General features: G+C 42.8%; 1 protein-coding gene across 3 annotated transcripts; it reads right to left on the bottom strand.

Annotated features, from left to right (window-relative positions):
• Nucleotides 1-4,181: 4,181 nt before the first annotated feature.
• On the bottom strand, nt 4,182-15,123 carry MRPL42 (mitochondrial ribosomal protein L42). Of its 3 annotated transcripts, none has more exons than XM_064450853.1 (6): nt 15,020-15,123; nt 13,379-13,540; nt 7,952-8,015; nt 6,894-6,978; nt 5,458-5,621; nt 4,182-4,297 (listed from the first exon to the last, which is right to left on the bottom strand). In XM_064450853.1, the coding sequence occupies exons 2-6, from the start codon at nt 13,458-13,460 to the stop codon at nt 4,252-4,254; spliced, it is 441 nt and encodes a 146-aa protein (XP_064306923.1). In that variant the 5' UTR covers nt 13,461-13,540; nt 15,020-15,123; the 3' UTR covers nt 4,182-4,251. The 3 variants fall into 3 exon arrangements, with proteins under 3 accessions (XP_064306923.1, XP_064306924.1, XP_064306921.1); XM_064450854.1 differs by lacking the exon at nt 15,020-15,123 and adding an exon at nt 14,809-14,981; XM_064450851.1 differs by lacking the exon at nt 15,020-15,123 and adding an exon at nt 14,299-14,632.
• Between the last annotated feature and the right edge of the window lie 11,931 nt (nt 15,124-27,054).

The following is a 27,054-nucleotide window of genomic DNA, read 5'->3' as shown; positions in this document are numbered from 1 at the left end:
TAAATTAAAAAAAAAAACACAACAAACAACAGACAAGAGAAGGGTAAGAGTGCTTTCATTTGCTCCGATGCAGGTATCTGAATCTCAGCTAAGCTTCATCCTCCCTTCACAGACAAGAAGGAAAAAGCACCTCCAGACAACAATTTGTGTGACATATTCTAGACAATAAAATCTTAAAATAAGATCAACTGCCTTGTGTAGGTACTTTTTTGTGTCAGCTGACTGTAATGGGAGCCTACAGAGATTAACTCAGGCTTCAATGGCTAATTAGTAACTGTCTCAATCTTGGGGATGAATCCAACTTTAATGTATTGTAGGTACACAGTTTGTCTGACATTTATTCTAGTGAATGGTGGGCTTTATGTCAATGTTATTATACTGTAGTGTTAAAATATGCATCCTCTGTTACAGAAGAGGAAGGCAGTCTACATCTATGTGATCTCATCATTGTATAACTTTGTACTGGGCTTGAGGGTGGAACGAGCATGTGAGAAATGACAGCAGGGCAGCACCTAAACATGAAGACTGGAATAATTGAGCAATGCAGCGTTGGCCTTAAGCAGCAGTCATTACTGTGATTTATAACAGATCTGCCTGCAGCACTGATTTATTCTGGTACAGCAGAATTTAGACATGGCAGCCAGAAGTCAGACCTATCCCAGCAGTAAATGGACTAGAAGGGAACCTCCCTATAGGACAGAATACCTGGGCGGTGGGGGGTTTGTGTGGATGGATGGATGGATAACTGCTCCCTCCATTACAGTCATGAGGAACTGAAGCACAATGACACAAAACTTGTGACATGGGTGCGTCTGGCATTCAGGTCCTGTTACTATGCCACTGTTGGCCCATTTTTTTCAAAACCGGGAGTGCAGGGCATTTTTTTTGTCGGCGTGAACACACATCTCTGCTACACTGTACACTAGTCAAACCGGTCAAAGCAAACGGGCAAGTCCCGCACAAGAACCCTTGACCCTTTGAATCCAGCCACTTTCTGACCTGCTGGGAAGTTCCTTTTCCTTAAGTTCTTACAAATTTAAAGAGCAGCTAATGCATGTCTCTCATACTGTTACATTTGATACAGTGAAATCCTGTATGGTTTCAGGCAAAGCCAGTGCAGAGTGGAGCTATTGTGCAAGATTGCCTCCTGGTGGTAGGACCGAGAATCTGCAGAACAACAGAATTTGCACATACAAAAGGCAAAAAAAAGTGTTTTAAAAGCATGCTTCGTTTTTTAATTCCGGTCTAAGTAGAGGAGGTGAAAGAATCTTTTCTCACTAGGACGTCGAGATAAATTGAACTGCGATTTAGATGGTCTGAACTGAGGACAAACACTTTGATACTTGACTGAAACAGAGTTTTCTAATGGCATGCTAGGAAGCAAAGCCCGAGAAGGCCTTTAGTGAGACATTAAACCCAAGAGAAATCAGTAAGATGTACCCAGCTGTACACTATCCACCGGAACGAGCCTAGTAAGGTCTGAGACCCTTAGTAACTGCTAGATAGGAAGCGAAGGGGTAAGTGCCTTAAAAGGGATACAAAGACACCAGAGCAGACTTAACATTGTAAATTCCATGCAACTGAAGTTTTCAGCTACAAAGAACAAGAGCAACAGAAAACAGAAATCCCAGACTTTCAGATGGATTATTCTTTTCTGTAGAAGTGGGACAAGAATCAACTGGATGGATTTCTAGTTCCAAGTTTTCGAGTGAAGAGAAACAGATACTCAGACAGCTTTACGTTGTTGTTCAAGACCTAGAAAATCAGGAGGACAGCTTGGAATTACTGTGAGAGTAAGATTTTGCCTGACCCAGGACAAAGACTTAGTAGACGAGAACATAGAAAGGTCAAAAATGGCAGCGTAATTCAGGACACGATTTTAAAGTATCAATTTTATGAATTAATGTAATAACAAAATGGCAGAGGGTACATGTAACAAACTTGTGTTTGAAGCTGTTTCCAGTAGCTGGTCAGAAGAGGAAGTACTTTAAAGACAGAAGTCGAGTACATTATAGATTTTTAGCCCTCAAGATGCCAGAAAAGCATCCAAAAATGTTTGGGAAACATTGAGAAATCCAACATTTCTACAGCAGTTGTGGATGTTTGGTCATAGGCAGGGTTTGACAGGCAAGGACAGACAAATGTGGTTAACAGAAGGTTTCTGTAAACCAAAATGTCTTAATAGTATTAGGCAGCAATAAGCAAAAGTATCAGGGAGAAGGAGGGGGAAAAATAATTGGAAGTTTAAATTAATCCAAGGGTATCTTTTCTTACACTGGAGTAAAGTCAAATGGTGACAAATTAGGTCTCAGCTTTCAAAAAATAAAAGGCGCTCAATTTTATGCAGTGGAATGTAACAAAACACTAAACATGAGATGTAAACGTCTCGCTTACGGACCACTGTCAGTACCAGGCACCACGAATTGATTAAAGTACTAAAATTTGTTGTTCTACAAATTACTAAAAACTATTTTTGAAGTTATATTCCAGGCAGAAAAAATAATTATTTTCATGCGATTGAACTTGCAGAGCAAGCAGCGATCCTTTTCATAGACACAGCAGACATTCCTTCACAATAGCATGTTTGTTATCACACGAGCAGCAGCACATCGTATAATATGGAGCCAAAATCACTTGGCTGATGGAGGCTTAAACACGGACTCAGATGTCTTACAAGCATAGCAGAGAGAATAAGCAAAACGATTTTATGCTCTGCCATGATAAATCATTATCAGCTAACTGGCATTCGGATTTAAAAACAAATTTTTTACATAATACCAAGATAAGCACTTAGACTAGCTTTATGTAAGATTCCCCAGAAGAATTTAAAGGCACTCTTTTGACATGCATTCAGCATTACTTTTTTTCACAATTAAAGGAAATTCAAGGAAAAAAGGTTATTTAGTAATAACTTTAGAAAAGTAAGTGTCCTTTATAGTAACAATGACCAGGATTAAAGACTGTACATGGTCTTCCACGTGCAGCAAAATGTGTAGGTAACACATGCTGGCAAAATGACACTAGACTAACACAAGATAAGAACCTTCCTGTCTTGTCCGAGTTGGAAAGGAAATACAATCAAAATGTATGACATATATGGGATAATTATTTGCTGATTATTTATTAGGATCTGCTAGGAAGGCTTAACAGAGTCACTGGGATCTCTGCAGAGGCACAATGTTCCAAGCTAGCACTTTCTATCAGAAGACTGATGCTTAAAACTGTAGACTGGAGTAAACAATCTCCTTTTCCTGAGAAAAAATGCTGGATGACATAGAATATTTTAACAGCAGAAACATTTAAGCACTATAAAATGCTAAAGCTGTGAAGTAGAATCGGACCAAATTTCTTTAATTTAAAGCATTTTATATAGTTCAGGGCCAATCCTTCCCCCTAGGTAAGGTAGAAAGAGCTGGGAGTCTTCACCAATTGCCTTGCTGAGGCAAAGAACTCTCCCTCCCCGAGCAACAGCTATTCCCATTTATATATGAACAGAGCATCCTCACTGAAGGGGAGTTGGGGCGGGTTTAAAAGAAAACCAGAACAAACCACAAATGTGCACAGAAGTTACCTCAGATATTTAGGAATGCTGGGTGATTTAGAAGGGTGAGTTGTTATGCCTTGGAAGCTCAAATTTAAGCAAGCTGGCCAGTTTTCAGTACATGACATTAGCTTTAAATACAATCACTTGGCTGATGTAGGATTAAGCATGGAATGAGATACCTTTCAAGCATAATAAAAGAAGCAAAACTATTTCACTGTTTTCGTAAATACCTCATAGTATTTTCCATAAATATTACTTCATAAATACCTCAGTATTCAAGCTTATCTGCATTCCAGTTACTAGATTTCTTAAAAAAAAACCACGAAATCCCCCCAAATAACACCAAACTCTAACATGTCCAGCTCTAGACTCGCCATTTTGACATAATACTTCCTTGTGTTCACTTTTCCAATGATAAGCCTCTAACCTAGTTTACTCGGAGCACTTCATCACCTGTTACACCCAGTTCTGACACGAGCACATCCACTGACTGCACGTACACAATAGCCTTCGCTGGATTCTTGTTTCGGGAGTGCGGTTTTGTTGTTTTTCTACAGTCAACTGATTGAAATAGAAAATAGCAAATTTCGTTAAGCATGTTTTAGTTCTATCACTCACACAGAATTGCCCAAACATCTCATTTTCTGTAATTTTTATTTCCAATACAGATTAATAGCAAAGTGCTGACAAACAACAAGTTATCTTAATTATCTGTCTTTAGGAGGATTAGGATTCCTGCGTCTTCTGTGATACCTAGAAGAAAAAAAGGCTGCAGTGAATGCAAGCTTTGGAGAGTCTTTGATTCTCCTGCTATTTCCTCCCCCCAGTGAGTGATCTGGAGGTTACACGAGCAAGCAAAACACGAGCACAACCCATCACCACTCATTAGATGTCATCTCTGTTGTTTGTGGGGTTACATAACGCTAACTCATTTCCACCGCTGCATCTGGTACAAGCACGCAATAATCCAATCAGTTCTACAGCTGAATAGGTACAAAGGCTGCTGTTTCTTCTTGATCTTTTGTGTGAAGTTAATTTTATTACATGTTTAGCTTTTCCTTTGCCTAAAATGACTGCTACAGAACAAAGAGACTTGATCTTTAATGGAGTTATGCCACACTGTACGTCAAACAGTGTAATAATTTACAAACTAACAACCAAATTCTTCGCAACAAAAGTGATCCCTACTTTCCTCTTCATTACCTGCCCTAAAACAAGGAAGATCCTGTTTGATGCCCATTAAAGTGATGGCTACCCTTTGGCCATAGGAAGTTCTACCATTTCATTCCCTTTATCTATTCACAAAACAAAATAATTAAAAAGCTTTCTGTGGACAAAATTAAAAAAAAAATTCCACCTGTATCAAGTCTCCATAGCTATCAAGTTAGCAGCTACCAAAAGGTGTAGTAACACAGCGTGGAAAGAAGTAGCACGAACTGGAATGCCATTTGCTTGCAGTGGCATATCTGGATGTATATCGTTCCTCTTTAAGCTCCGTCATGCATATTTGCACCTCTCCTCTTCACTTTCTGAATACAAGGCACACCAAGGATGCTTTTCACCATTTCAGATGAAAAACCTCTACTATTCTTAAGTCTGAGAATCATCCCATTAAGCTCTTTTCTGAAAAGTTGTTAAGGAAGAGGCAATGCATGTTTCCAGGCTGTATTTGGTTATATCCATGGAGGGCATTTTACACACTAGATTCTCTTAAGCTGACTTCACTTATGCAACTTCAATAAATCACTTGAACCAGTAGCTATCTAGGTGGTATGAGAAATTCCTACTCTGTGATATATTTAAAACAGTATCTTGTCTCACATGACTTATCCCAGGTTGAATCTAGTAATTAAATTACTCTTTTATCTCCTTTTAAATCCCGAAGGAACAAACACTGGAAAGAAAATACTTACTGTCCTACAGGATACCAGCGATGTTTTGTTGTGTAAAACATTTTGCTGAGCTCTTCAATTGTAGGACCTCTGTTGTTCTTTAGCTCTTTTTCATTCAATCTGGATTTCAAAACTTGATCAAGGGTTTCTTCTTTATTATTCACTGGGTCTGGCCGTGGTATGGGCTATGAAAACAATAGGATATATATTTCCTTTTTCTCCTTTTCTTGAGAAAAACAAAAAGCCAAACTATATAGATAGCATTACAATTTACTCCTAATAGCTGAAACCAAAGGAATACAGAAGAATAATTGTAATTGTAAAGGCTGTTTACTCTCCACCAAAACCACACCACTGTGTCTAGAAACATCTAATTACCGCAGGTGCTACAGCGGATTACCCCACCCCTAACACCAGCACTGCTGTCACCATTATTGCTGAACTCTTCCTTCCAATTCTCTCGCTGAATCATAAGCTTAAGTTCTACTAATACAAAATACTCAAATACTCATTCCTACTAAAAAATTTATTCCACATTACCTATGATCATCATCGCTGAAAAAGCTTTTAGATGATTTGTACCTTGGAGAAGAATGCCACTTCCTAATTTTTTGTGCATCTGCTAAGACCATGCCGTTTGTTCTTCTAACTACTAGCACGGTTACAACTATTTTTCCTTCTTTTAGTCTTTTATACCCATTTTTCCTGAAAGACATGCAACTGATAAATTTAAAAATACTGATATGTAAGTTGCAGGCAGAGAGTGCTAATATGTTTTAAGTTTTCAATGGAGAATTTTCACACTAGGTACTTCAGCAACGTAGCTACCATTTGCAGAATTTTACTAGCACATGAGAACTGGAAATTGAAACAAAAAGTGTACACTAGAGAAGGTTATCTAGACATACTTTCATCAGTATAAAGAACACACTGAAAGTACTACTGATAGATAAAAATTCAATATTTACAATTTTTTTGTGGAGTTTATGAACCCAGAGTACTGAATGGAATTTAAAGCATGAGTTGGAGAAAGCAGCAGCAGCAGCAGCACTCCTGTGTACCCCCCTGGCCAGACTGCTGCATATGTACGCAGCAGGACGTGTGAACTATAACTGCATTCCAAACATCCTCTTTGAGGGGAACACTCATGGACAGACACTAGTTTTCTCCATAGTGCACAAGTATTTGAGTGCTTAATTTAATTCTATTTGAGTTACTACATGCTGTGATATCTGAGCATTTCTTACTCTGCAGCTTTCCTTCTACTCAGCTAAGAATAAGGTCCTCCTTGTGGCAGCAGCTATATTCATCATTCACTCACTTCACAGACACGCTGAGCACTAATAAAAAGTTCCTCAGCATTTCAAATTAAAAGTAGATGCCCTAAAGAATCAAAATTATTGACTACTTATGCCTTTACAAGAGTAAGAAATAGAAATGTATACATTTGGACGTACTTTTGTATGCTCATATGGAATCTCAAGCGAAGGGTGGTAGCAGACAATTGTCTTCAAATCTGATGTCACCGCAAGTTCCACTTTGCTATAAAAATAAGAACTTACACTCTTAAATATATCCCTTAAAATTTTCAGAAATGCTGAGCAACTGACCAGCCCAAGTCCCAAAGAAAAACAGACTTGGCCCTGCATTTATGAATTCTTAAGAATCTTCTCTAAAATAAACTGTTATAAAAGTCACAAATACTTGATCTGAACTTCCTCTTTTTTCTTTTCCCAGCCATCTTCAGGTTTCCTTTTTTGGATGGAGAGCAAAAAAGGAGCTAAAATAAAGTATTAAAGATAGCTGGAAATATGGGCTGGAAAAAATCTTTAACACTTCGAATAATTACATCTAAAACTGTAGCAATGCAAGGGGGCAGTGATCATCAGTGATACCTAGGACGGTGTGCCTTTATAAGAAGCATGGCGCCTACAAATGAGAGAGTAGAAAACAAAGCTGTGTTTGGGGCTCCAACTTTCATATTTGGTAAAAGATGATGAGCATGATGAACAAAAATTCCTACTGAGAGGTTCCGTGAGGGAGCACAACTCTCTTCTCACCTTTCTACCTGATTAACTTCCATGGCACATTAGCTTCCTAAAACCTTGTATGACACGGATGCTGCATTTCCCACTATATTTGTATCACCTTTTCTGGTTTCTACGCAAGTTTCCCATGCAGCAGCACAAAAATACCTGGACTACGTCCTAACAACAGCATCAGAGAAAATGACTGCTCTTAGCTACTTTTGCTCTTCCACAAAGAAAACTGCAGGGGTGCTGGGGTCACCACCATGTTTAGAATGAGTCCTGCCTTTTTAATTATGCTCATTTTTTAAAAGACTAACTTCATAATCAGTATGATCGCAAACTGTACTTTAGTTAAAATTATTACACATATCCAAAACTGGCAGGAGACATATTTGATACCATTATATGACAACTTCACAACAGAAAAAGTAGCCCTGGAATAAACATTACATGAAAAGGCTACACATCAAAGCACGTTTAAGTACCAATTGTAGTCTTCAGGGAGAACTGAGTATGTAGATTTATGGCAAGCACGATACACAGCTTCATCTGCAAAAAAAACCACACAAAGAACACTGATGTAAAACCAAGCAGAGCTGTGCCAAGCTTAAGAATGTTTACATTTTCATTCTGTTCTAAGACTTAGTTGGGGATTATAATCATACTCAGTTTTAGATTGACAAAACACAAATACTGTCTAAATAGGAGTTCACTTTACTACACAGATTTCTAGTGCAATCAAAACAGTACCTAGGTCGCTATGGCCTACATTTACCTTCCCAGCTGCATTGTTTTCCTAAGAAAAATCACAGTATGAACAAAATACCTATAAATTTCACCATTAGAGCATATTCTTTATATACGCAAAGAACATTACCTTATGTCTGACAGGGAAGATCATAATTCCATTCATAGCAATATTTATTATAAAAACCAAATTTGTACTTTGCTGGTGACTGCTATATATGCTTCACAAAACAGTAGCGTCGTGGCTGCTGTAACAATACAGAACTTTCCCCTTTCTCCAGGTTTCTGTTGCTCCAAGGAAAGCAATCGCAAGAATAACAAGTAGTAACGAGGGACAACAGGATCCGGGACTGTACTAAGTAGTCTGAGGGAAGAGATTATCTTCCTCTACTCAGCATCTGTTAGACCACATCTAGAAACTATAGCCAGTTTGGGGTCCTTTCATTGTTAGCGTTATTAAAGATAAACCTGAATGAGTTCAGCGAAGGCCTGCCGAGATGGTCAGGGGCTGCAGCACCTGCCCTGTGCGGAGAAGCTGAGGGACCAGAGCTGGCTCAGCCTGGACAGTTTTGGGGAAACCTAAGAGCGGCCCCCAGCAATGAGTATTGGGGTTACTGAGGAGAGGGAGTCAGTCTGTTCACAGCAGTGCATGGTGGGAGGACATGAAACAACATCCCTGAGTTGAAACGAGAGGCTCTGACTGAATACGTAGAGAAACATTTCCCTTGTGAGAGCAGCCAACCAGCGGGACTGGGGCCCGGGCAGATCTGTGCAGTCTCCGTCTTTGGAGCTGTCAAAGGCCCAGCTGGACAAAGCCCTGAGTGACCCAGTTTAATTGCAGAGTTGAGCCTGCTTTGAGCAGGAGATTGGACCACAGACCACCCAAAATCCCTTCCAACTGAGTTTTCCCACAATTTCGTTCCTACTTTTTGATAGAATCATTTAGGTTGGAAAAGACCTTTAAGATCATCAAGTCCAACTGTAAACCTAACGTTAGGTGTTAAACAGTAAGGGTCCCTTATATAGCAACCATACCATAGGCATCTTGCTTTCCGCAGCTATGTAGGTACGCACGCCTAAGATGGGCCTGGAAGGTGTCTGTCGTTGACTTCTACCAGCAAACCCTGTCCTTTACTGCCAGAACCTGACACAAATCCACATGTAAGTTTCTGAGCCCAGTGAAGCCCTCATTGCAGTGGGGCCTAACAGGATTCACCTGTCCCGATGGGGAAAACGTCTTTGAGTGTAAGCTGGTGGGACTGATTGACAGAGCTTTAAACTAGAATCAGTGGGGAATGGCGATATCAACAGGATTGCAGTGGGTAAGCCAAGGGTTGGTACGGCACCGCTGGAGGGTGGCAATGCTCGTGGGAATATTTACACTGCTCCTGGGAGCACAGAGGGCGCAGGAGTGTAGCTGAAGTGCTTGTACACTGACATATGCAGTACAAGAAACAAACAGGATGAACTGGAAGCCTTGCTCAGCTCCCAGAGCTACGATATCTTTGGTATTAGTGAGCCTGGGGGGAACGAGTCCCACAGCTGGAGTGCTGGGATGGAGGGCTGCAGGCTGTTCAGGAGGAATATGCAGGGCAGGTGAGGTGGAGGCATTGCACTTTATGTCAGGGAGAGGTTTGATTGCACAACCCTTACAGTTAGTGATGACGTGGTTGAGCACCTCTGGGTGAGGATTAGGGCGATGGAAAACAAAGGAGTTGTTGTAGTACATGTCTACTGCCAGTCATCTGGCCAGGATGTAAGCACTCACGAGTTATCTATAGGCAATTAGGAGAAATTTCTGGCTCAGTAGCCCTTGTCCTTATGGGAGATTTCAACTTCCCAGACATCAGCTTGAAATATAATCCTGCTGTGGTGAACAAGTCTCGGAAATTGTTGCAGTTCATAGGAGACAACTACTTGTCACAAGTACTCAGTGGGCCAACTAGGAAAGACGCCCTCTAGACTTGCTGTTTGTGAATGGGGAATGACTCATGGGAGATGTGATGGTAGGTGGGCACCTTGACCACAGTGACCATAAAACGGTTGAGTTTGAAATTTTGAATGTAATGAGAAAAAAGGACAGCAGAGTTGCTACCCCAGACTTCAGGAGAGTAAACTTTAAGCTATTCAGGGAGCTATTTAGCAGAGTACCCTGGGAATCTGCTTTTGAGGGCCTGCGAGTCCACAAGTGCTAGCCAATCTTTGAGAACCACCTTTTAGAAGCACAGGGGCAGGCAATTCCACTGTGTCAAGCAAGTGGAGCAGAAGACTTGGCTCAGCTGGACAGGGAACTCCTTGTGGAGCTCAAGATGAAAAAGAAATTGTGTGATCTCTGGAAGCAAGGTCAGGCTTTGTAGGAAGATTAGAGAGGCATGGAGAAGATACAAAAGGCCAAAGCTCAGTTAGAGTTGAAACTGGCCAGTGTTGTATCAGATAACAAGGGCTTTTGTAAGTATGTTAATAGAAAGAGGAAGTCTGAAGAAAACATTGGACCAATACTTGTTGAAGATGGTCATCTCACTAATAGGGATGAAGAAAAAGTGGAGGCATTCAGCGTGTCTTTTGCCTCAGCCTCTAATAACACTGGCAGCCCTTGCGCTGCCCCATCCCGAGCCAGGGGGTCACAAGCATGGAAAGAGTGACCTTCCATTTGTGGACACTGAAGTTCTAAGGGACCAGCTGTATCAGCTGAATGTTCACAAGTCCATGGGGCCTGATGGGATTCATCCCGCAGTACTGAAGGAGCTAGCAGTTGTTATGGCAGGACCCCCCTCAGCCATCTACCAATGGTCTGGGGAGGTCCCTGCTGACTGGAAGACAGCCAGTGTTATTCCAGTCTACAAAAAGGGCACGTGGGAAGACGCAGAGAACTACAGACCTGGTAGTCTAACCTTAGTTCCTTGAAAAATTACAGAGAAGATTATACTGGGTAGTATTGAAAGGCATTTCAAGAAAATTGCAATCATCAGGCACGGTTAACATGGGTTCGCAAAGGTAAAGTCCTGTTTAACTAATTCGATACCCTTCTACAATAAGTTCATCCACCTAGTGGACAAAGGGCAGGCGGTAGATGTAGTTTTGCTGGATTTTAGTAAGGCTTTTGATGCTGTCCCTCACAGCATCCTTCTGGACAGGTTACCCAGCTGTGGGATGAGCAGGTTCACAGTGCACAGGGTGAAGAACTGGCTGAACAACAGGGCTCAAAGGGTTGCAGCAAATGGGGCTACATCTGGCTGGTCACCAGTGGCGTTCCTCAGGGTTCAATTCTGGGGCCAGTCCTGTTCAATATATTTATCAACAACCTGGATGTTGGAGTTGAATGCACCATTAACAAGTTTGCTGATGAGACCAAACTGGGAGGTGCTGTTGACTCTCTTGAAGGACAAGAGGCCTTGCACAGGGATCTAGATAGTTTGGAGCACAGAGCTATGGTTAATGGGATGAGATTTAACAAGCTGAAATGCCAGATGCTGCACCTGGGATGGAGTAATGCTGGGCACAAGTAGAAACTGGGAGGGGAGTGGCTGGAGAGCAGCCCTGCAGAAAGGGATCTGGGGGTGCTGGCCGACAGCAGGCTCAGTATGAGTCAGCAGCGTGCCCTGGCAGCCAAGAGGGCAAACCGCATCCTGGGGTGCATCACACATGGTATGTCAGGTAGTCAGCCAGCCAGTCGAGAGGTGATTATCCCCCTGTACTCAGCGTTGGTGCGGCCTCACCTGGAGTACTGTGGGCAGTTCTGGGTCCCACAATTTCAGAGGCATGTGAAGGTCCTTCAATGTGCCCAGGGGAGGGCAACAAAGCTGGTGGAAGGGCTGGAAGGCATGTCCTGTGAGGAGCGGCTGAGAACTTTGGGTTTGTCTAGTCTGGAGAAAAGGAGGCTGAGGGGTGACCCCATTGCTCTCTATGGCTTCCTGAGGAGGGGAAGTGGAGAGGGAGGTGCTGATCTCTTCTCCCTGGTATCCAGTGATAGGATGCATGGGAATGGTTCACAGCTGTGCCAGGGGAGGTTCAGACTTGACATTAGTAAGCATTTCTTTACTGAGAGATGAGAGGGTGGTCAAACACTGGAACAGGCTTCCTAGAGAGGTGGTCAATGCTCCAAGCCTATCAGTGTTTAAGAGGCATTTGGACAATGCCCTTAAAATATGCTATAACTTTTGGTCAGTCATCAAGTAGTCAGGTAGTTGGACTAGATGATTGTTGTAGGCTCTTTCCAACCAAAATAATATATTCTATTCTTCTACCACTACCCTTTAAGAACTGAGTTATGACCACAAGAATTAAGTCTTAGCAGGTTCTGAACCTTCTGTTTTCAAACAAGTCATAAACAGGTTTCAACTTTTTTCTGACATGCTATTTGTGTAGTCCATCTTTAGTTTTTATATAAATAGGTTTCTTCTTGGCTGTTTATAATGGAGGGGGAAGGCGTTCAGTGTGTCAAAATTGGGAAAGCTGAAAGAATCAAGATGAAACTTGTGTAGCTACTGTACTCTCAGAAATATTTTAGACATCAAATTCTAAAATTTAAATTTAGAAAGCAATATATATTTTAGAATTTCTGTTAGAACTTCCACGCTTCAGTTCTTTCAATTAAACCATTCTTTGTTACTAAGAAGTTGAGTTCTGGTAAAATATTACTGCCAAGAGTTTATATTTCTTCCTAAGTTTTATTTCCCCTCCTTCTCCTAAGATGTTAACATGTCTATTATATTTTCTCAATTCCTGTCACTTCTACCACCTTTACTATCTCCCCTACATCTTTCTATTGACATCTAAAACATGGACAAAAATCTAAAAAATAATATTGCCTGTTTTCACTTGTTCTCCACTTACGTTAAGTAATGAGATTTTACTGTAACCTTTTCTCACCATTGTAAGACTGAAGAAATAAATTTAAATCTCCAAATATAATCAGTGGTAGAGTGGTAGTATTTACAAGCTAATTAGTAAATTAGAAGAGTGTCATATGTGGACCATGGAAGCCTTAAAAGAAAAAAACAAGTCAAGATATCCTTCAATTATTAGCAGAGAACACAGAATATCAGACTTGATTCTCTTGAAATAGAAATTCACTTCCAATCATCCATTACTTTAAACAGAATAGGAAAGAAGCTCTCAAAGAATGAATTTTAATACAGGACTTCTACAGTTTCATCACTACTTACTGTGCAGTGGCGCCTGCTTACAGATTGCTGCTGAACGCATCCAAAAGAAGCTGGACCACGCAGTTCTAAGTGATGTTGCCATGCTGACAGCAGACAGGAAACCAGTCCTGGACAAGATGGAACTCAAGCAGACCCTATATCTTTTTTTCTGTAGAACACCCTCTGAAAGAAACCAGTTTCATAACTGTTCAGGGTACAAAAGACCAACAATTTAATTTCTGGAATATCTTAAGGATAAATAAAATTTGTGCAGTATATTCCTCATTATTTGTCAGTTGTTTAGAAGTCCTTATCACTTAAGATACTGGCACTTAATAGTCAAACATCGTACAAGACTGATTTCAGTGAGAGGTACTCTCTGAAGCTATGTCATTAACTTTAAAAAAAGTTTTCAAGCTTGGGTCTTCTCCAACTTTTTCTGCTGGTACTCACCCACTTAAGTTTTGCATCCTTCGTTCTGTGCACTCCACAGAATTAATCCTGAAACATGTTTTTCTCATTCATGATGTAAATATCATTGGCCAGTATAAAAATAGAAGTACTTACAACTAACACTTGCGGTAGTTAAAAAGCTGTCTAAATGCAGGTGATTTCATCCACCTCAAAAGCAATATGCCTAAAAGCTATGAAACGCTATTTAGAATACCTTAAATATTACCCCAAATTTCACAGGAGAAGGACACACATAAACACCTTAAGTTTTCATGACTTAAGTTTACAGAAAAAAAAATGCCTTGGATAGAAACTTAGTGATGCTTAAAAAAAACGTAACTGAGACAGTTTAAAGACATTTTTTAAAAATAAAAAAAAAAGAAAGAAACAAGATCTATTTAAAACCACTTTGTATTCAGCGCTTAAGAACATCACCAGCGGCGCATATTTTAAAATTTCAGCAAATAGTTGTCCATCATTTTCTTTACCTGTTGCAAGTGCTGCTGAGGTTAGCGAAAACTGACACAGCATCTAAAAAGCTGTTCACAACCTGCCTTTGAAAGCTCGTCAGCAGAAGAGGCGAGAAGAACGCGGCAGGTCTGGGCCGCCTCGTCAAGGACAGGGCTCGAGCACCGACCTGTTCTCGGCCTCACCTCCGGGACCGCTACAGCCTAAACCGCGACATCCCCACGCCCGGGGCGGCACACAGAGAGCTTAGTCTGCCTGCAGCAAGCAGGAGCACAAAACCTGATGTTTATAGGATTAAAGAAAATATTTAGCTTAAGAAAAAAAAAAAAAGTCATTGATCCATCAAAGCGAGCAAAAGCGCCCGTTATAAAACCGGACCTGCGGACTAATTAAAAAAAAACCCAACATCCCGAGTGTGAAGCACAAGGTGTGACCCCCTTGGAAGCGCATGAACTCCCCTCCCAGGGCCCGTACCGGAGGCCCAGCTCGCAGCCCCCTGCGCCAGCCGGGCGCGATGGGTCATTGCCTACCAAAGCAAAGCGGGGGGAGCGCTGCACTGCGCGGCCCTCAGGCGAGGCGGCCCGGCCCGAGGCCTCCTGACCCCTGCAGCCCGGCCGAGGCGGCGGGGAGCGCCTTCCTGGGCGCAGAGCGCAACGGCCGGCCCCGCCAACCGCGGCCGGGAGGAACCGCCGTCGACCGCCCTCCCCCCCCCGCTTCCGGCCGCAGCGGCGTAGCGCTCACCCGTTCGGCTGCGGCTGTCGCCGTCGGCTCGCCTCAGCAGCCCGCCAACGGCGGCGGCACCGCGCGCCCTCCCGGTTCCGGCGCGGAACCGGCCCGCGGCACGCCGGGAAATGTAGTGCGGGCGGGTGGGGCCCACCCCGGGCGGGGCGGCCCGCCATGGCCGCCGCCTGCCCCTCCTTCTCCCTCCCCGGCCGGCACCGCCCCGGCAACAGGCCCTGAGGCGCTTCCGAATGCGGCGGAGCGGGGCGCGTCGCGTCGGGGCGGCCCGGCGCCGCCGGCAGCCGTTCAGCCCGGGGAGGGGGCGGCAGCGCGCCCGCCTGCCTGGGGATGTGCTGCCGCGTTGTAGTAGCTGCAAAATAACCCCCTCTAATCCTAGAATCTGAAGGGACATCTCTAACGTTACCAGTTACCTCACAGGCTTGTGAGCACGGCCTGCTTGCTTCCCGGGTTACATTACACAGCGGCTGCAGCAGCTCCCTCTGTTCAGCCTGCCTAGCCTTTGCACTACCCATCACACCTTTTCACAGGAAAGGCCTAGGTTTTATGCACACGAAATAGCACATTTCAGATATTTAAGGCTTGCTGAAAACTCAACTGAATGCCCAGGCATGCTGCTGCTCTGGGGCTCCTTGCTTTGCTTCTTTCAGAGACCGAGTCACAAAGCGTTTCAAAGACAGTGCAATATTTACACTACATTGATAAAAGACAAGAAGTAGAGACAACAATCAGTTATCCGACCTGCTGCTCTGGTACCTGAAATGGCTCCAGCACCACGAGCTTTCACACGCACACGAAGCATCTCGGTAAGTCACATCGGCCGGCTGTGTCTCAGTTCCTTTCACAGAATGACTCTTCTGGAGAGTCTCAGATCGTGCCTCCTGGAACGGCTGTAACCTCTTCCAGATATCTTCAACCCATTGCATCTTTTCTGGTGGTCCAGCAATTTCATGCAGTCGTCGGGGGAAGCCTCACAATTTCAGCAATGTCTGACTTTGTTCTGTAGCTGCAGAGTTGTAGTTATGCTGGTAACTTCCAGCAGTGTAGCAGAAGTGTAGTCAGAAATCACTAGTCAAGAGCTGATCATTCCCATTGGCAGTGGCAAAGGTTTCTTTCTGAATGTTTTTCCTGACAGTGGAAGATGGAAGACATCCATTCTGGGCCTTCTTGCTCTGTTATATTCAATAAGCCACAGAGAGAGGGGGAAGAGATGGGCCAAAATGTTTTACATGCTACTTGGAGAGATGCAGCCACAGTGGGAGATCGCATCACCACTACAAGACTCCTCCATGTTTGTGGAGATCACTCTCTCCATTGTTCCCATCAAGTTTCTGTGTGTAGCTACAGAGGGGTCTGATCTGGGCTTAAGCACCAAACAGAAGCAACACAGTTATATGTACCTTCTGCTGTGTACCAGCTTGTTATTCCCACCAGGAAATCCTTGTACTAGGGTGAGGGCAGCCCTTGGATGAAGAACAGCCCTTTCAAGCTGAATGCAAGCAAGATAGCAGTTATACTGATGGACAAAGAAAATGTTGAGGATTTTAAGCTCAACAACAGTGTTGACAAAAATAAATAAATGGTTATAAACTGCCTGAAACAAGCACAGTCTGGAAATTAAAAGAAAGGAGTAAAACTCCATTTAAGGAGTGAGCTTCAGGAATATCTTGTCCATAGGCATAGTGGGGATAAACAGAGTTGGTTCAAAGCGACTCTTGCCGAGCTTATGACCAGGAGCAGATTGTGACAATGGGGGAACGGCGGCTTGGGATTCTTGCCTTTCTCCTGGACAGCAGCAGCGCGATACACCTGTATGCGAATGCACCTTGCTATGGTCCTGTAGCACAGAACGCTGTCACGTGTGCTGCAGGTGTGTGTTTGTGTGTGAACCTGTGACAAAAACACATTAGGCCTTGTTCTCATTTCCTAGGAAATATTAAGCAAAATTAAGGCTTCTCTGACTTATCTTGAAGGTTCTTGCGTCTTAGTTGTCATAGTTTCTTTAAAAGATTGCCTGAACTCAGTGATGATGGTGAAAGTGGTTGACGTCTCTGATTCTTAGACGCCTTCTTGAAAGGATGCTGTTCATCCACGCAGGAGACAAAAGTCCTTTGTTGTCCCATGGAAACCTTGAAATTAACTCCCGTCATGGCTGGAGACCGCTGCAAATTGCAGCCTTTTTTTTCTCCAGTGTAAGATACTTTTTAACTTCTTTATATTGAGCATTTTTTTTAAATAAAAAAAAAAAATTTTTAAAGACCTCTCGCTAGCCCCTTAGAAAATTGCCCTCTCCATAAAAAATACTAGATCTTGATGTGCTTGGGAATATTAGTCAGAATTGCAATATAAGCCTTCTGTGCTTCTCCTACATTCCTGTTTCCTGTATCAATTTATTTGCTTTTACCAAGACAATCTTTTTTCTCTTCAGTGCCATATGTGTTTTCTGAGGATTGCATACAGACACATACTCACAGGTACGTGCACTCCCTCTGCTCAGGCACAAGTTTGAAAAAGTAGAGTTTCTGATGTTACTTTTTAATGTGAACAAAAAGCATTCTAATGGTGGGATTTTATAGGCTGGTGATATCTAGTTTTAACAGCTAAGGAGCTTATTCATCAACAAGATCATAAAAAACAGCAAAAGATCTTGAATTTGAAGTTTGGGTTTTTTTTTAAATAAATGTTGCAGCACATGCCAATTTGTACTGTTTGTTTTCAATTACAGTAATTTTTTTTCACATAGCAAATGCTACATGGCTCTCTGGGGTGAATTTCTGATTCCAGACAGGAGGGCAGCCACCAGGAGGATTACAGGTATCTGTTGCCTAGTGCTTCCACACCTTTAGTCCTCTGTTTCACATCACTGCAATGCAATATCACTTGTAAGGTTCATCAGAAATTGTTCGCAATCTTCTGTCCCTTGTGTGAGCTCATTGGGAACACTTGATAGCCCTTGATTCACGAAACAGCCTTCATTAGATTTTTCAGATTCCCTGATTTGATACCCTCATTACATAATTAGTTTTAAATTAGAGGTAACCTGTGGGCATTTCCATAATGGTTTTGTTCTGGAAATATGCACTTTTAAAACATCACTGTAATGGCAAATCTTGTAACTTAAATCCTGGTTCTGAAAGGTTGCAACTGAAGGTACTGCAGAACTTTATTTTTTAAAAACTAAACCACGTTCCCTGTTAAGTTTCTAGGCTATTTTTAGACAGTTTCTATAAAAAGACTTTTTTAGGAGACAGTAGATGAGGTCTACCCCCTCCCTGACGCATGATGTTCTGCGAGTCTATTCTTAGAAGCATGTTCTGATGGATTACAACTTTCTGGTAGGGAGACGGGAATTGCTTAAGGACAGCTCAGAAGCGTGACTACACACTTCTCCAGCATGTCTGGAGATGGAGTTATTAATAACTGCCAACAGCCTTGCTTGCTTCAGCAGGTTGTAGACAGCGAAGAGGGGAGTTGCTCACTCTGTATTGGCTCAACAGAAAGGAGGTTGTTCTCTCCCTTAACTTCAGTGATACTATGGAGGCACTGATGGTGATGAGTAGCAGACCTTTGGGACTTCATGTCTTTGAAAAACTGGAAAGGTTTGTTTCTGGGTTGCTCTCTCGCTAAACTATCATCTGTTATTACTCAAACAGATAGTTAGAAACTTCTCCAGGAAATATTCTAACTGATAAAACAGTTGTCCTATAGTTAGGCAACAGATGCTGTGTAGTAATGAGGGCAAGGCTATGTTGGTTGGCTCTGTTTTAGAAGAACAAATTTATAAATCAGAGCTGGCATCTGGATTGGCGTGGGTTTTGTTTAAGCAGTTGCACACACCGCCACCCCGCCTTGCGGGAAATGTAAAATTGGGACTTGGCTGTTCTAGCTCTTTTGCTGCAGCAGCATATTTAGGAAATTGCTTCTTAGTAAATTCATTCAGGCCGCTCATTAGCAAAATGACTGTAATAAATATTTATTTTTTCCTAGAAACCAATGTTTCAAAATCTTCCAGGAATAAGCATTTGGTTTCCTTTGTTTCCATTAAATCTGGAGTTGAAAAGGTACTATACCAGCCTACCTAGAAGTGGAACTGAATTTGTGAATGGGTAGGTTTGTTTTATTGCAAAGATGGTTTCTTCACAAGGCAGATGGACAAACCTTCACTCCTGAAATAATGTATCTTAATCTTCGTAAGGTTATTCTATAAATTTAGGATACAAATTTCTAATGAGATATTGTAGTTTAGTTATGATCTTAATTCTCAAATCTTCTCAAGTTATGCTGTAGCCAGAGAGAGTTCTATGTTTTAAGTCAATCTGTAAACACCCAGAGTAAATGCCAACGCCTATGTCAATAGACTGTCTCCATTCTTTAGTAGGTCTCGTGCCATCCTGTCCTCTGTCCATCCAGTTACTGGTAAGGAGTCAAGCTACAACTGTAAATAACAGATGACAAAACTAAAGTGCCTGTAGTGGTCATACGCAGCTTAAACAATTTGTGTTCTTGTCGGTTACGGTCATTGAAGTAAGCAATATTATGCCTGTATTCAAGCAGCCACTTCATGAAAAAAAAAAATCAAAAGTTATTTGCTACAGCAAAGGCTCCTACTCACAGCATCCCATTCTGATATCCTAAGTTGGTAAAACATATAACTGGTGGGGTGGTTTTGTTCGCTCAGTACAGTTCCACCCGGTACTGTGAGTTAAGATAATTTATTGTCCAGTGACTCTTACAATTAGCGTTAAGTGAAAAACTTCTATGCCTCAGTTTCCCCGTTTGTACATAGTGATTGTAACAACTCTTGTAAAATACTCTGGGATTTATTGAAGAACATTTTTAATAAAAAAAAAATCTAGATGTTACAGTGATAATTCATTCTGTATGCATCCATCCGGTTTTGCTGTTGAACAGACTTTCTACAAAACTTGACAAAAATATAAAAGTGCTTTTATGCAAAATAAAGAATCTGAGGTTTGAAATAGAGTTGTAATTGCAGTAAGACTTTTATAAGATTGTAAAGAGTGGGTGGGAGGAGGAAGTAAGATTAGTCAGCCACAGGCTCAGCTGGCCTGGATGCACCCACTCAGTGAGTAACTCGATGACAGTAAAAGCTGTCACAGGAAGATGGTCAGCAGCTGTGTTGAATTGTTCTGGTAGTATTAATTGCATAATTGCAATTATTTGTTTACCTTTTCCGCCTACAGTTACATTATAGAGCACTTTGTTGGTGATAAGGTGGTTGCCTAACTTTGTCCTCAGAACTGCGGTGATCCCCATGATGATGTGATGGCCACAGATTTGCAGGCGAAGGATTGCGCTTTCCATCCTGGCCTTCACATCGGTGTGGTGGGACAAGATTGGCTCAGCCAACAGAACAGGTCACTGCTGTGGGAAGGGATAATCCTACACCTGCCACATCTCACTGTTTCCTACAGCTTCTCTTGTGCCAGCTCTGATGCCTCAGTGAGCTGGTCAGAAGGGTAACTCAGCCAAAGGAATCCCAACCCTGTACCGCAATAGATATGTACCAATGGAAGGAGGGGATCAGGGGCAGAGGGTAGAGTGTGGGGAAAGGGAGCAGGAGCTCAGTGTTGCCTGCAGCTTCTCCAAAAAGGATACGAGTCATCCAAAGTTGGGTTAATAACTCATGGACACTACAAGGGACAGTTTTGCTCCCACTTGTGTTACTTGGCTTTTGTTGTCTCTGGTGCTTGCTAGATGCATCTGTAAGCCAAATCAATTCACCAGTCCAGCAGAAGACCGGACTAAATGGCTGGTTTTCTGCCAAATCAGTGCACTGAATCAGCCTAGCAGAATCTGACAAGCCCCAGGAGTGAAACACTGTGTGTGACAAAGGAGGGTAGAAGTGAGATGGGGGAAGTAAGAAGTCCTCTTTTTGACAGATTGACTCAGTTGTCTGGCATAACTTGACCTCAGATATGTGGTTTCACACTATCCCTAATACAGTGAACTACAGACAGCCCCCTTCTCACACCCCCAGGTATGGCTTCCTCTCCCCTTTCTTGTGCCAGACCTACACAGCTGCATGACTGCCTGTGGTTCTCGTCAGCTCACTGCTTACCCAGGAACTATTCACGCTTTTGAACAGCTCATCTTCCATGAGACCGTGATGTGAGCTGAGGGAGCAGTGGTGTGTGGTAGAGGAGGAGGGCAGGAGCCTTCTTTAGCAGCAATGCAAATACAGAGTGGCATAACCCTGACATGAAACTACACCCTGCATAACCACTGTGGAGGCAGGCCTTGGTTGAGCTGGGGTGTAGGAAACTCTGATTTAAATGGGGACTACAGGTGACCTCAGTCTTATTGAATGCAGTACCTAAATTTCCTCTGAAATGCAAATGTAAATGTTGCTTTACAAAAGCCAACCAGCAGCAACTGTAGCGTGACAAGATCACTTTTCTAACATGAACCTGCATTTCCAGGCATTCTGAACTCAGAAGCAGGGCATCAGGGAGCAACAGGGGTGGCATCACTCCCTCACCTGGCAGGTGAGCGAGGAGCCGAGGGCACCCCGAGGCAAGCCGAGTGCTGACCCCACTGATGGGCTGCAGCCCCACTGCACCAGAGGCGGGTGAGCGGAGCAGGGTGGTTACTGCAGCAGGTCCTGTCAGTGGTCCAGGACACCAATGTTAGGCAAGACATGGTAACAGGCCAGGTCCAAAGCTGGTCCAGGAGCCCCTGCCTCTTGGGTAAGTGCAGCTGAGGTGTAGCTCAGAAAAGAATGAACACCCAGGCCCCTCAGAGAGTAAGCATGGAGGCCCCTATTGAGACCATCAACAGAAATTAAGGTCTATTTGTTCACTCAGCACCCTGACACAAAGCTGTGGAGTCAAAATAGCATCTAACAGAGCTTTTACTGATCTAAGGCCAGTACAACCACCCAGAGTCCTGTCTCATTTCCTTGAGCTGTTTATCAGTATATATCTGACAAAATACAGGTATATAATATTCCCAGATTTCCTCATATTCTGCCCGAGGTGCAGGATTTATTTCAGGATATTAAGGGAGCAAACAGTTAGCAATTGCCAGTGGTAAAAGAGCATCAGACAGAACTCCAGGCAATGAGTCTTACGAAAAAATCTCAATTTAATTTAAACAAAAATATCAATCTAAATGACTGCCAAACACATAGCATCTTATCTTTCAACCTAGCAAAAGAAAAATACTGTGTTGAGTCAGGGAAGGCAGCTGTCTAAAGGCGGATGCATGACTTCATTAATTACAATACTCGAGATGAAAGCAAATTTTTTTTCCCCATCAAACCTTTATTTAAAAAAAAAAACAAAAACAAACCCTGAGACACTCTGCAATTTTTGACAAACTACAGATGTACTGCTGTGGAAATCTCGCCTTTCAGATCTACTTTTTCTTCTTTTCTTTTCTCCTCTCTGTCCCCTCTCCCAATCCCTCCAAGAAACTTTTAAAACTTTTTAGGTGGTTTTAAGGGCATTGTTGTATGTTGAATGGTATTGTCATACATTTAATGGTATATGAGGCTTTGAAAAACTGTATGGATAAAGAATCCCTGTGCCATACTGCTCAGAATAAATAATCCGGCAGAGAAGAATAAATACATTTTAGCAACAACCTTGAACTTCAGAGTAGAGTGCTGAAGTACTATTCTACCCAGGGAAGCGGAAAGCAGAACCAGGCTGGGCTGGATCCCCCGTGGTGCTTCTCCAAGGATGTCTTCCAAAAGACATGCCAAATGGAGGATATGCACACAGAGCGGCGCAGGCTGCAGTCCAGAACCCAGTTACAGTGGCAGTAATGGCTGGGTGGAAAATCTTGAAGGGCAAGCGTGGACACTGGAAGGTCATTGGGGTGGGAAAGCGCCTGGAAGATGCAAGAACCTCCATGGGGTGAAGCTAGTTTGAGGAGACAAATCTCCCCCAGCACTTATGTGTCTCTGATTCAGAGGATTAAGTTGCCTCCTTTGGGAATTTGAGAATGCTATAAAAGAAGGACAATTCTTACTATAGCTTCACCTGGAAGATATTCCTTAGTACAGAGGGAGCGCAAAGAAGCAAAGTCCTGCTCTACTCTGCACTGGTGCGGCCTCACCTCAAGTACTGTGTGCAGTTTTGGGTGCCACAGTATATTAAGGATATAATGCTACTAGAGAGTGTCCAGAGGAGGGCCACGAAGTTGGTGAAGGGTTTAGAGGAGAAACTGTATGAGGAGCGGCTAAAGTCACTTGCTTTGTTCAGCCTGGAGAAGAGGAGACTGAAGGGAGACCTCATCGTGGTCTACAGCTTCCTCACAAGGGGAGAAGGAGGGGCAGGTGCTGATCTCTCTGGTGACTGATGACAGGACCCGAGGGAACAGCAGGAGGATGTGCCAGGGGAGGTTTAGGTTGCATATTAGAAAAAGGTTCTTCACCCAGAGGGAGTTGGAGCACTGGAACAGGCTCCCCAGGGAGGCAGTCATGGCACCAAGCCTAACGCTGTTCAAGAAGCACTTGGACAGCGCCCTCAGAGGCATGGTGTGAATTTGGGGTTGTCCTGTGCAGGGACAGGGGTTGGACTTGATGATCCTTGTGGGTCGCTTCCAACTCAGGACATTCTATGATTCTAAGGCCAGTATTCTGGAGTAACCAGTTTGGATGGCTTTTCCAGCACCTATATGGATACGCAGAGATCTCTGCAGCAGTCCTTGTAGGAGCTAGAATGTCTTAGGGGAACAACTTAAATCTTTGTAGATATGACAACAGAAAACAATGTTTTTGTTCACTGCCATCTCCTGAGCAAGCAGACTTCAAAAGCCTCTTCCTAAGAGGAGCCACAAAGAGAAGTGTCATAAAAACTGCAACTGTCCCAGGATGTGGCAGGCCACTTGTTGAGCAACAAAAACTATCAAAATGTAATAGCTTGCCAGACTTGCTGCAACTTCAGACTGAAGCAGGATTCCTGGTCTAATCCACTTGAAAGGGAGCACTGAACGCAACATTCATGAGCATTTGTCTGAGCCCACTATGCTCCACTCTGTTGTTGCATCTCGCAAACGTAGGGCAAGGTTCACAGAGCAGAAGTTCCAGCACTTTCAAGAAACTGAGCGGCATTTGACTTGCATAGAGCCTGAAAGCATCTTTTTGTCCATGTTGTCTTCCACTTGGGCCAATTCTTTAATGATTAGTATTCTGGGAGAAGGGTAAAAGGGAAAAAAAAGAGTAGGAGAAGGTATAAACAAAGAAAAGGAAGTAATTCTGCAAGCAGTGTAACAAAATACATTGGTTTCCCATTACTTTGGTCTTGAGGATATGGCCCAGTGAAGATTCTTTTATGTCTAATAAAGTGTTGGAGTCATGGAGTTGTTCTCCTAGTGGGATTACCAGCAACATGGGTTTTTTTCTTTTGTCTTTCTACTTTCTTAACATTCACAAGGAATTACTTCACCTCTCCAGCTCTATCTTCATACTTGTTCAATGCTGGTAAGTGCATACAGGGTTGCTAGCATAGGACAGAAGGGTGAAAGGGGATCATTTGGTTTAGGGACCATTTCTGGTCTTGGTCCCTAAACTGCCTATTGTGTTATGTGAAATTTACAAACATGGAGAGAACAATTTAAAAAATAAGCTAAAAACTTGCATTCCTGCTACATATGTCAGTATACCTGCTAACTCAAAATGAAGGCTTCTAGTTATTACTGGGTGTCATAGCAACATGATTACAAATATTTTCAGTTATTCATGAAGTTTCAAGATTATATGAATGCTAATTTCCTCTTTTTCACTAACCTTCTGTCCTGATTTTTTTCTCCTGACTCCCTAGAAAAGTTCACTGTAATCCGATTCCTCAAAACCAGTTAGATCCTCTACCCCATCCGCATCCTACTCGGTGGTAAGCAGTTATTTATACGCAGGCCAGCACTGCATTGTGGTTGTCACTAGATATTGTTAATTCATTTACACCAACCTCACTGCTCCCTCAAGTGATAGACGATTTGAAAAGGCATTACCGTATTTACGCCTTGTAAAATTTACTGCAAAATAAGCCTCCATTTGTGAAGATCTGAGTTCTAGAAACAGGCGCTAAATACAGCCTCGAAATTCTTCCAGTCAAACAAGGGTTGCTCGAGAGCAATTTTAGTACCAAATGGGTTCCAAACGCTGTGTATGATCCCAGGCCTGAGGTTTACGTTAGCCCATACAAAGAACATCTTGAATACTGTACTTTTCATTTAGACTCTCTGTTCCTGCAGAGGGGTGGGAAGGTGTGCTACAGCCATTTGGAAGAGGCTTCACATCTCTGTCTGTGATCTTGCCTCTCTGCAAAAAAAAAACCCCAAAGTAACCAACTAGTAAATCACTGACACTGCTGCCACCAGAATCAAACAATAAGACGGTGTGCATCCTTGGGAGAGACCTAGCAGCCCAGATCATAATTGTTTATTCTAAGGGACCAGATGTGCTATAGATACTTCAATATCTGTGAAGCCAGGAAAAAAACAGACTAACATGCAGCTGATAAACACATTATCATAGAAGGGTTTTTCTCCACCTTATTTTTTTTCCCTAGAGATCAGCATTTCACCTTCTTAGGTTCGGTAGTAAGTACCGTGAAGGTGCTGAATATACAAAAGTATCTACTTGGTCTTGTTTAGCAGTAGCAACAGGTTGTGATAATTAAGTAAAAAGAAAAATCCACAGTTATAGTTCTGTGTGTAACTAGTAAGACCAGATGTTGCTGAAGGACCACATCTAAACACAGGTGTTTCTCATGCTAATATATGCAGATGAACTCACCCATCTCCACTGCAGAGTGAGGTGTGTTACTGATGAATGCTTTAAGCCCTAATTCTGCAAATCTGTTTTCCTGCACTTCTCTCGGTGCATGTCACTTCATTGTTGATTTGACTAACTTCAGAGACGGTTGCATCCAGAAAGTTAGGAGAGGAGTTGAATCACAGAATTACAGAATCATAGAATCATTAAGGTTGGAAAAGACCTCTAGGATCATCAGGTCAAACCATCAACCCAACACCACCATGCCTCCTAAACCATGCCCTGAAGTGCCACATCTACATGCGTTTTGAACACCTCATGGGATGGTGACTCTACCACCTCTCTGGGCAGCCTGTTCCAATGCCCGACCACTCTTTCAGTAAAGAAATTTTTCCTAATATCCAATCTAAACCTCCCCTGATGCAACTTGGGGCCATTTCCTCTCATCCTATCACTGAGTGCTTAAAGGGCTGAGGATGTACAAAAGAGCTCACAGAGGTGTCTAGGGCTTTCATGAATTGACGTGAACTTTGGAATTACTGGTGTCTTCAACAGCCATGGATATCAAATGGTGCAGAACAGCTCTGTACTTGGTAGTTGCCTTCTCTAGTGCCAATGGCTTAGCAAACAGGACAGAGAAGGAAAAGCAGGTATGTTTTGGAGAAGTATTACAAGGAGGGTGAAGGAAGGAGGCACACCGCTCTTCTGACACGTGCTTCATGTTATCGTAACCATCGTATAATAATGTAAATGTTTAAATTTTAGGGTATAGAATATGTTTATACTACCTGTGATGGGAGTGTTTCAGCACTTATACAGCACAGATTTGCAGGTGTGAGAGAACCTTCCATTCTACCGGAGTGTACAGAAACTATGTACATCATCTAGAAGTTCTGTTTTTCAACCACGAGAAAACACTTGACAAGGAATCATATGTACGCAGGGTCCTATCCCTTGCTGTGCGGCTGGCCTGCTCGGTAGCCTACAGCAAAAGGCCACATCTTTCTGTGCTTCTATTTCCCACCAGCAGTGATGCACGGTCCTAGGTGTTGCTGTTACTCTGCAGCTGCAGTGATGCCTCAGGACGCCGGTGTGGTAATTATACTCTAACTTCTGCAATATTTCTCCTTCTGCTAAAAAAGGAGGATGGTTCACTGACCAGCGTTATTAAGACAAAGACGTTCTAAGCCATCTTTGTGACGGTCTTAGCGAGACTCGTGCTGCCCAGGATGAGGAAACGGTCCGTGCTGTGGCATCGTGGTGCACAAGGGGCGCGGGTGAAAGCCCCGTTCTG

This window comes from Phalacrocorax carbo, chromosome 1 (assembly GCF_963921805.1).
Source record: "Phalacrocorax carbo chromosome 1, bPhaCar2.1, whole genome shotgun sequence".
NCBI classification, from domain to species: Eukaryota; Metazoa; Chordata; class Aves; order Suliformes; family Phalacrocoracidae; genus Phalacrocorax; species Phalacrocorax carbo.
Note: the sequence above shows the minus strand (reverse complement) of the source record. Positions and strands in the feature narration are given on the sequence as shown.

Excerpts from the sequence above, each read along its gene's own strand:
- MRPL42 (XM_064450851.1), bottom strand. The coding sequence starts at position 14,341 with ATGCTGTGTCAGTTTTCGCTAACCTCAGCAGCACTTGCAACAG. Across the intron at positions 6,979-7,951 it reads CTCCCTGAAGACTACAATTG|CAAAGTGGAACTTGCGGTGA; the intron begins GTACTTAAACGT and ends TTATTTTTATAG. Across the intron at positions 4,298-5,457 it reads CGCTGGTATCCTGTAGGACA|GTATCACAGAAGACGCAGGA; the intron begins GTAAGTATTTTC and ends TTTTTCTTCTAG.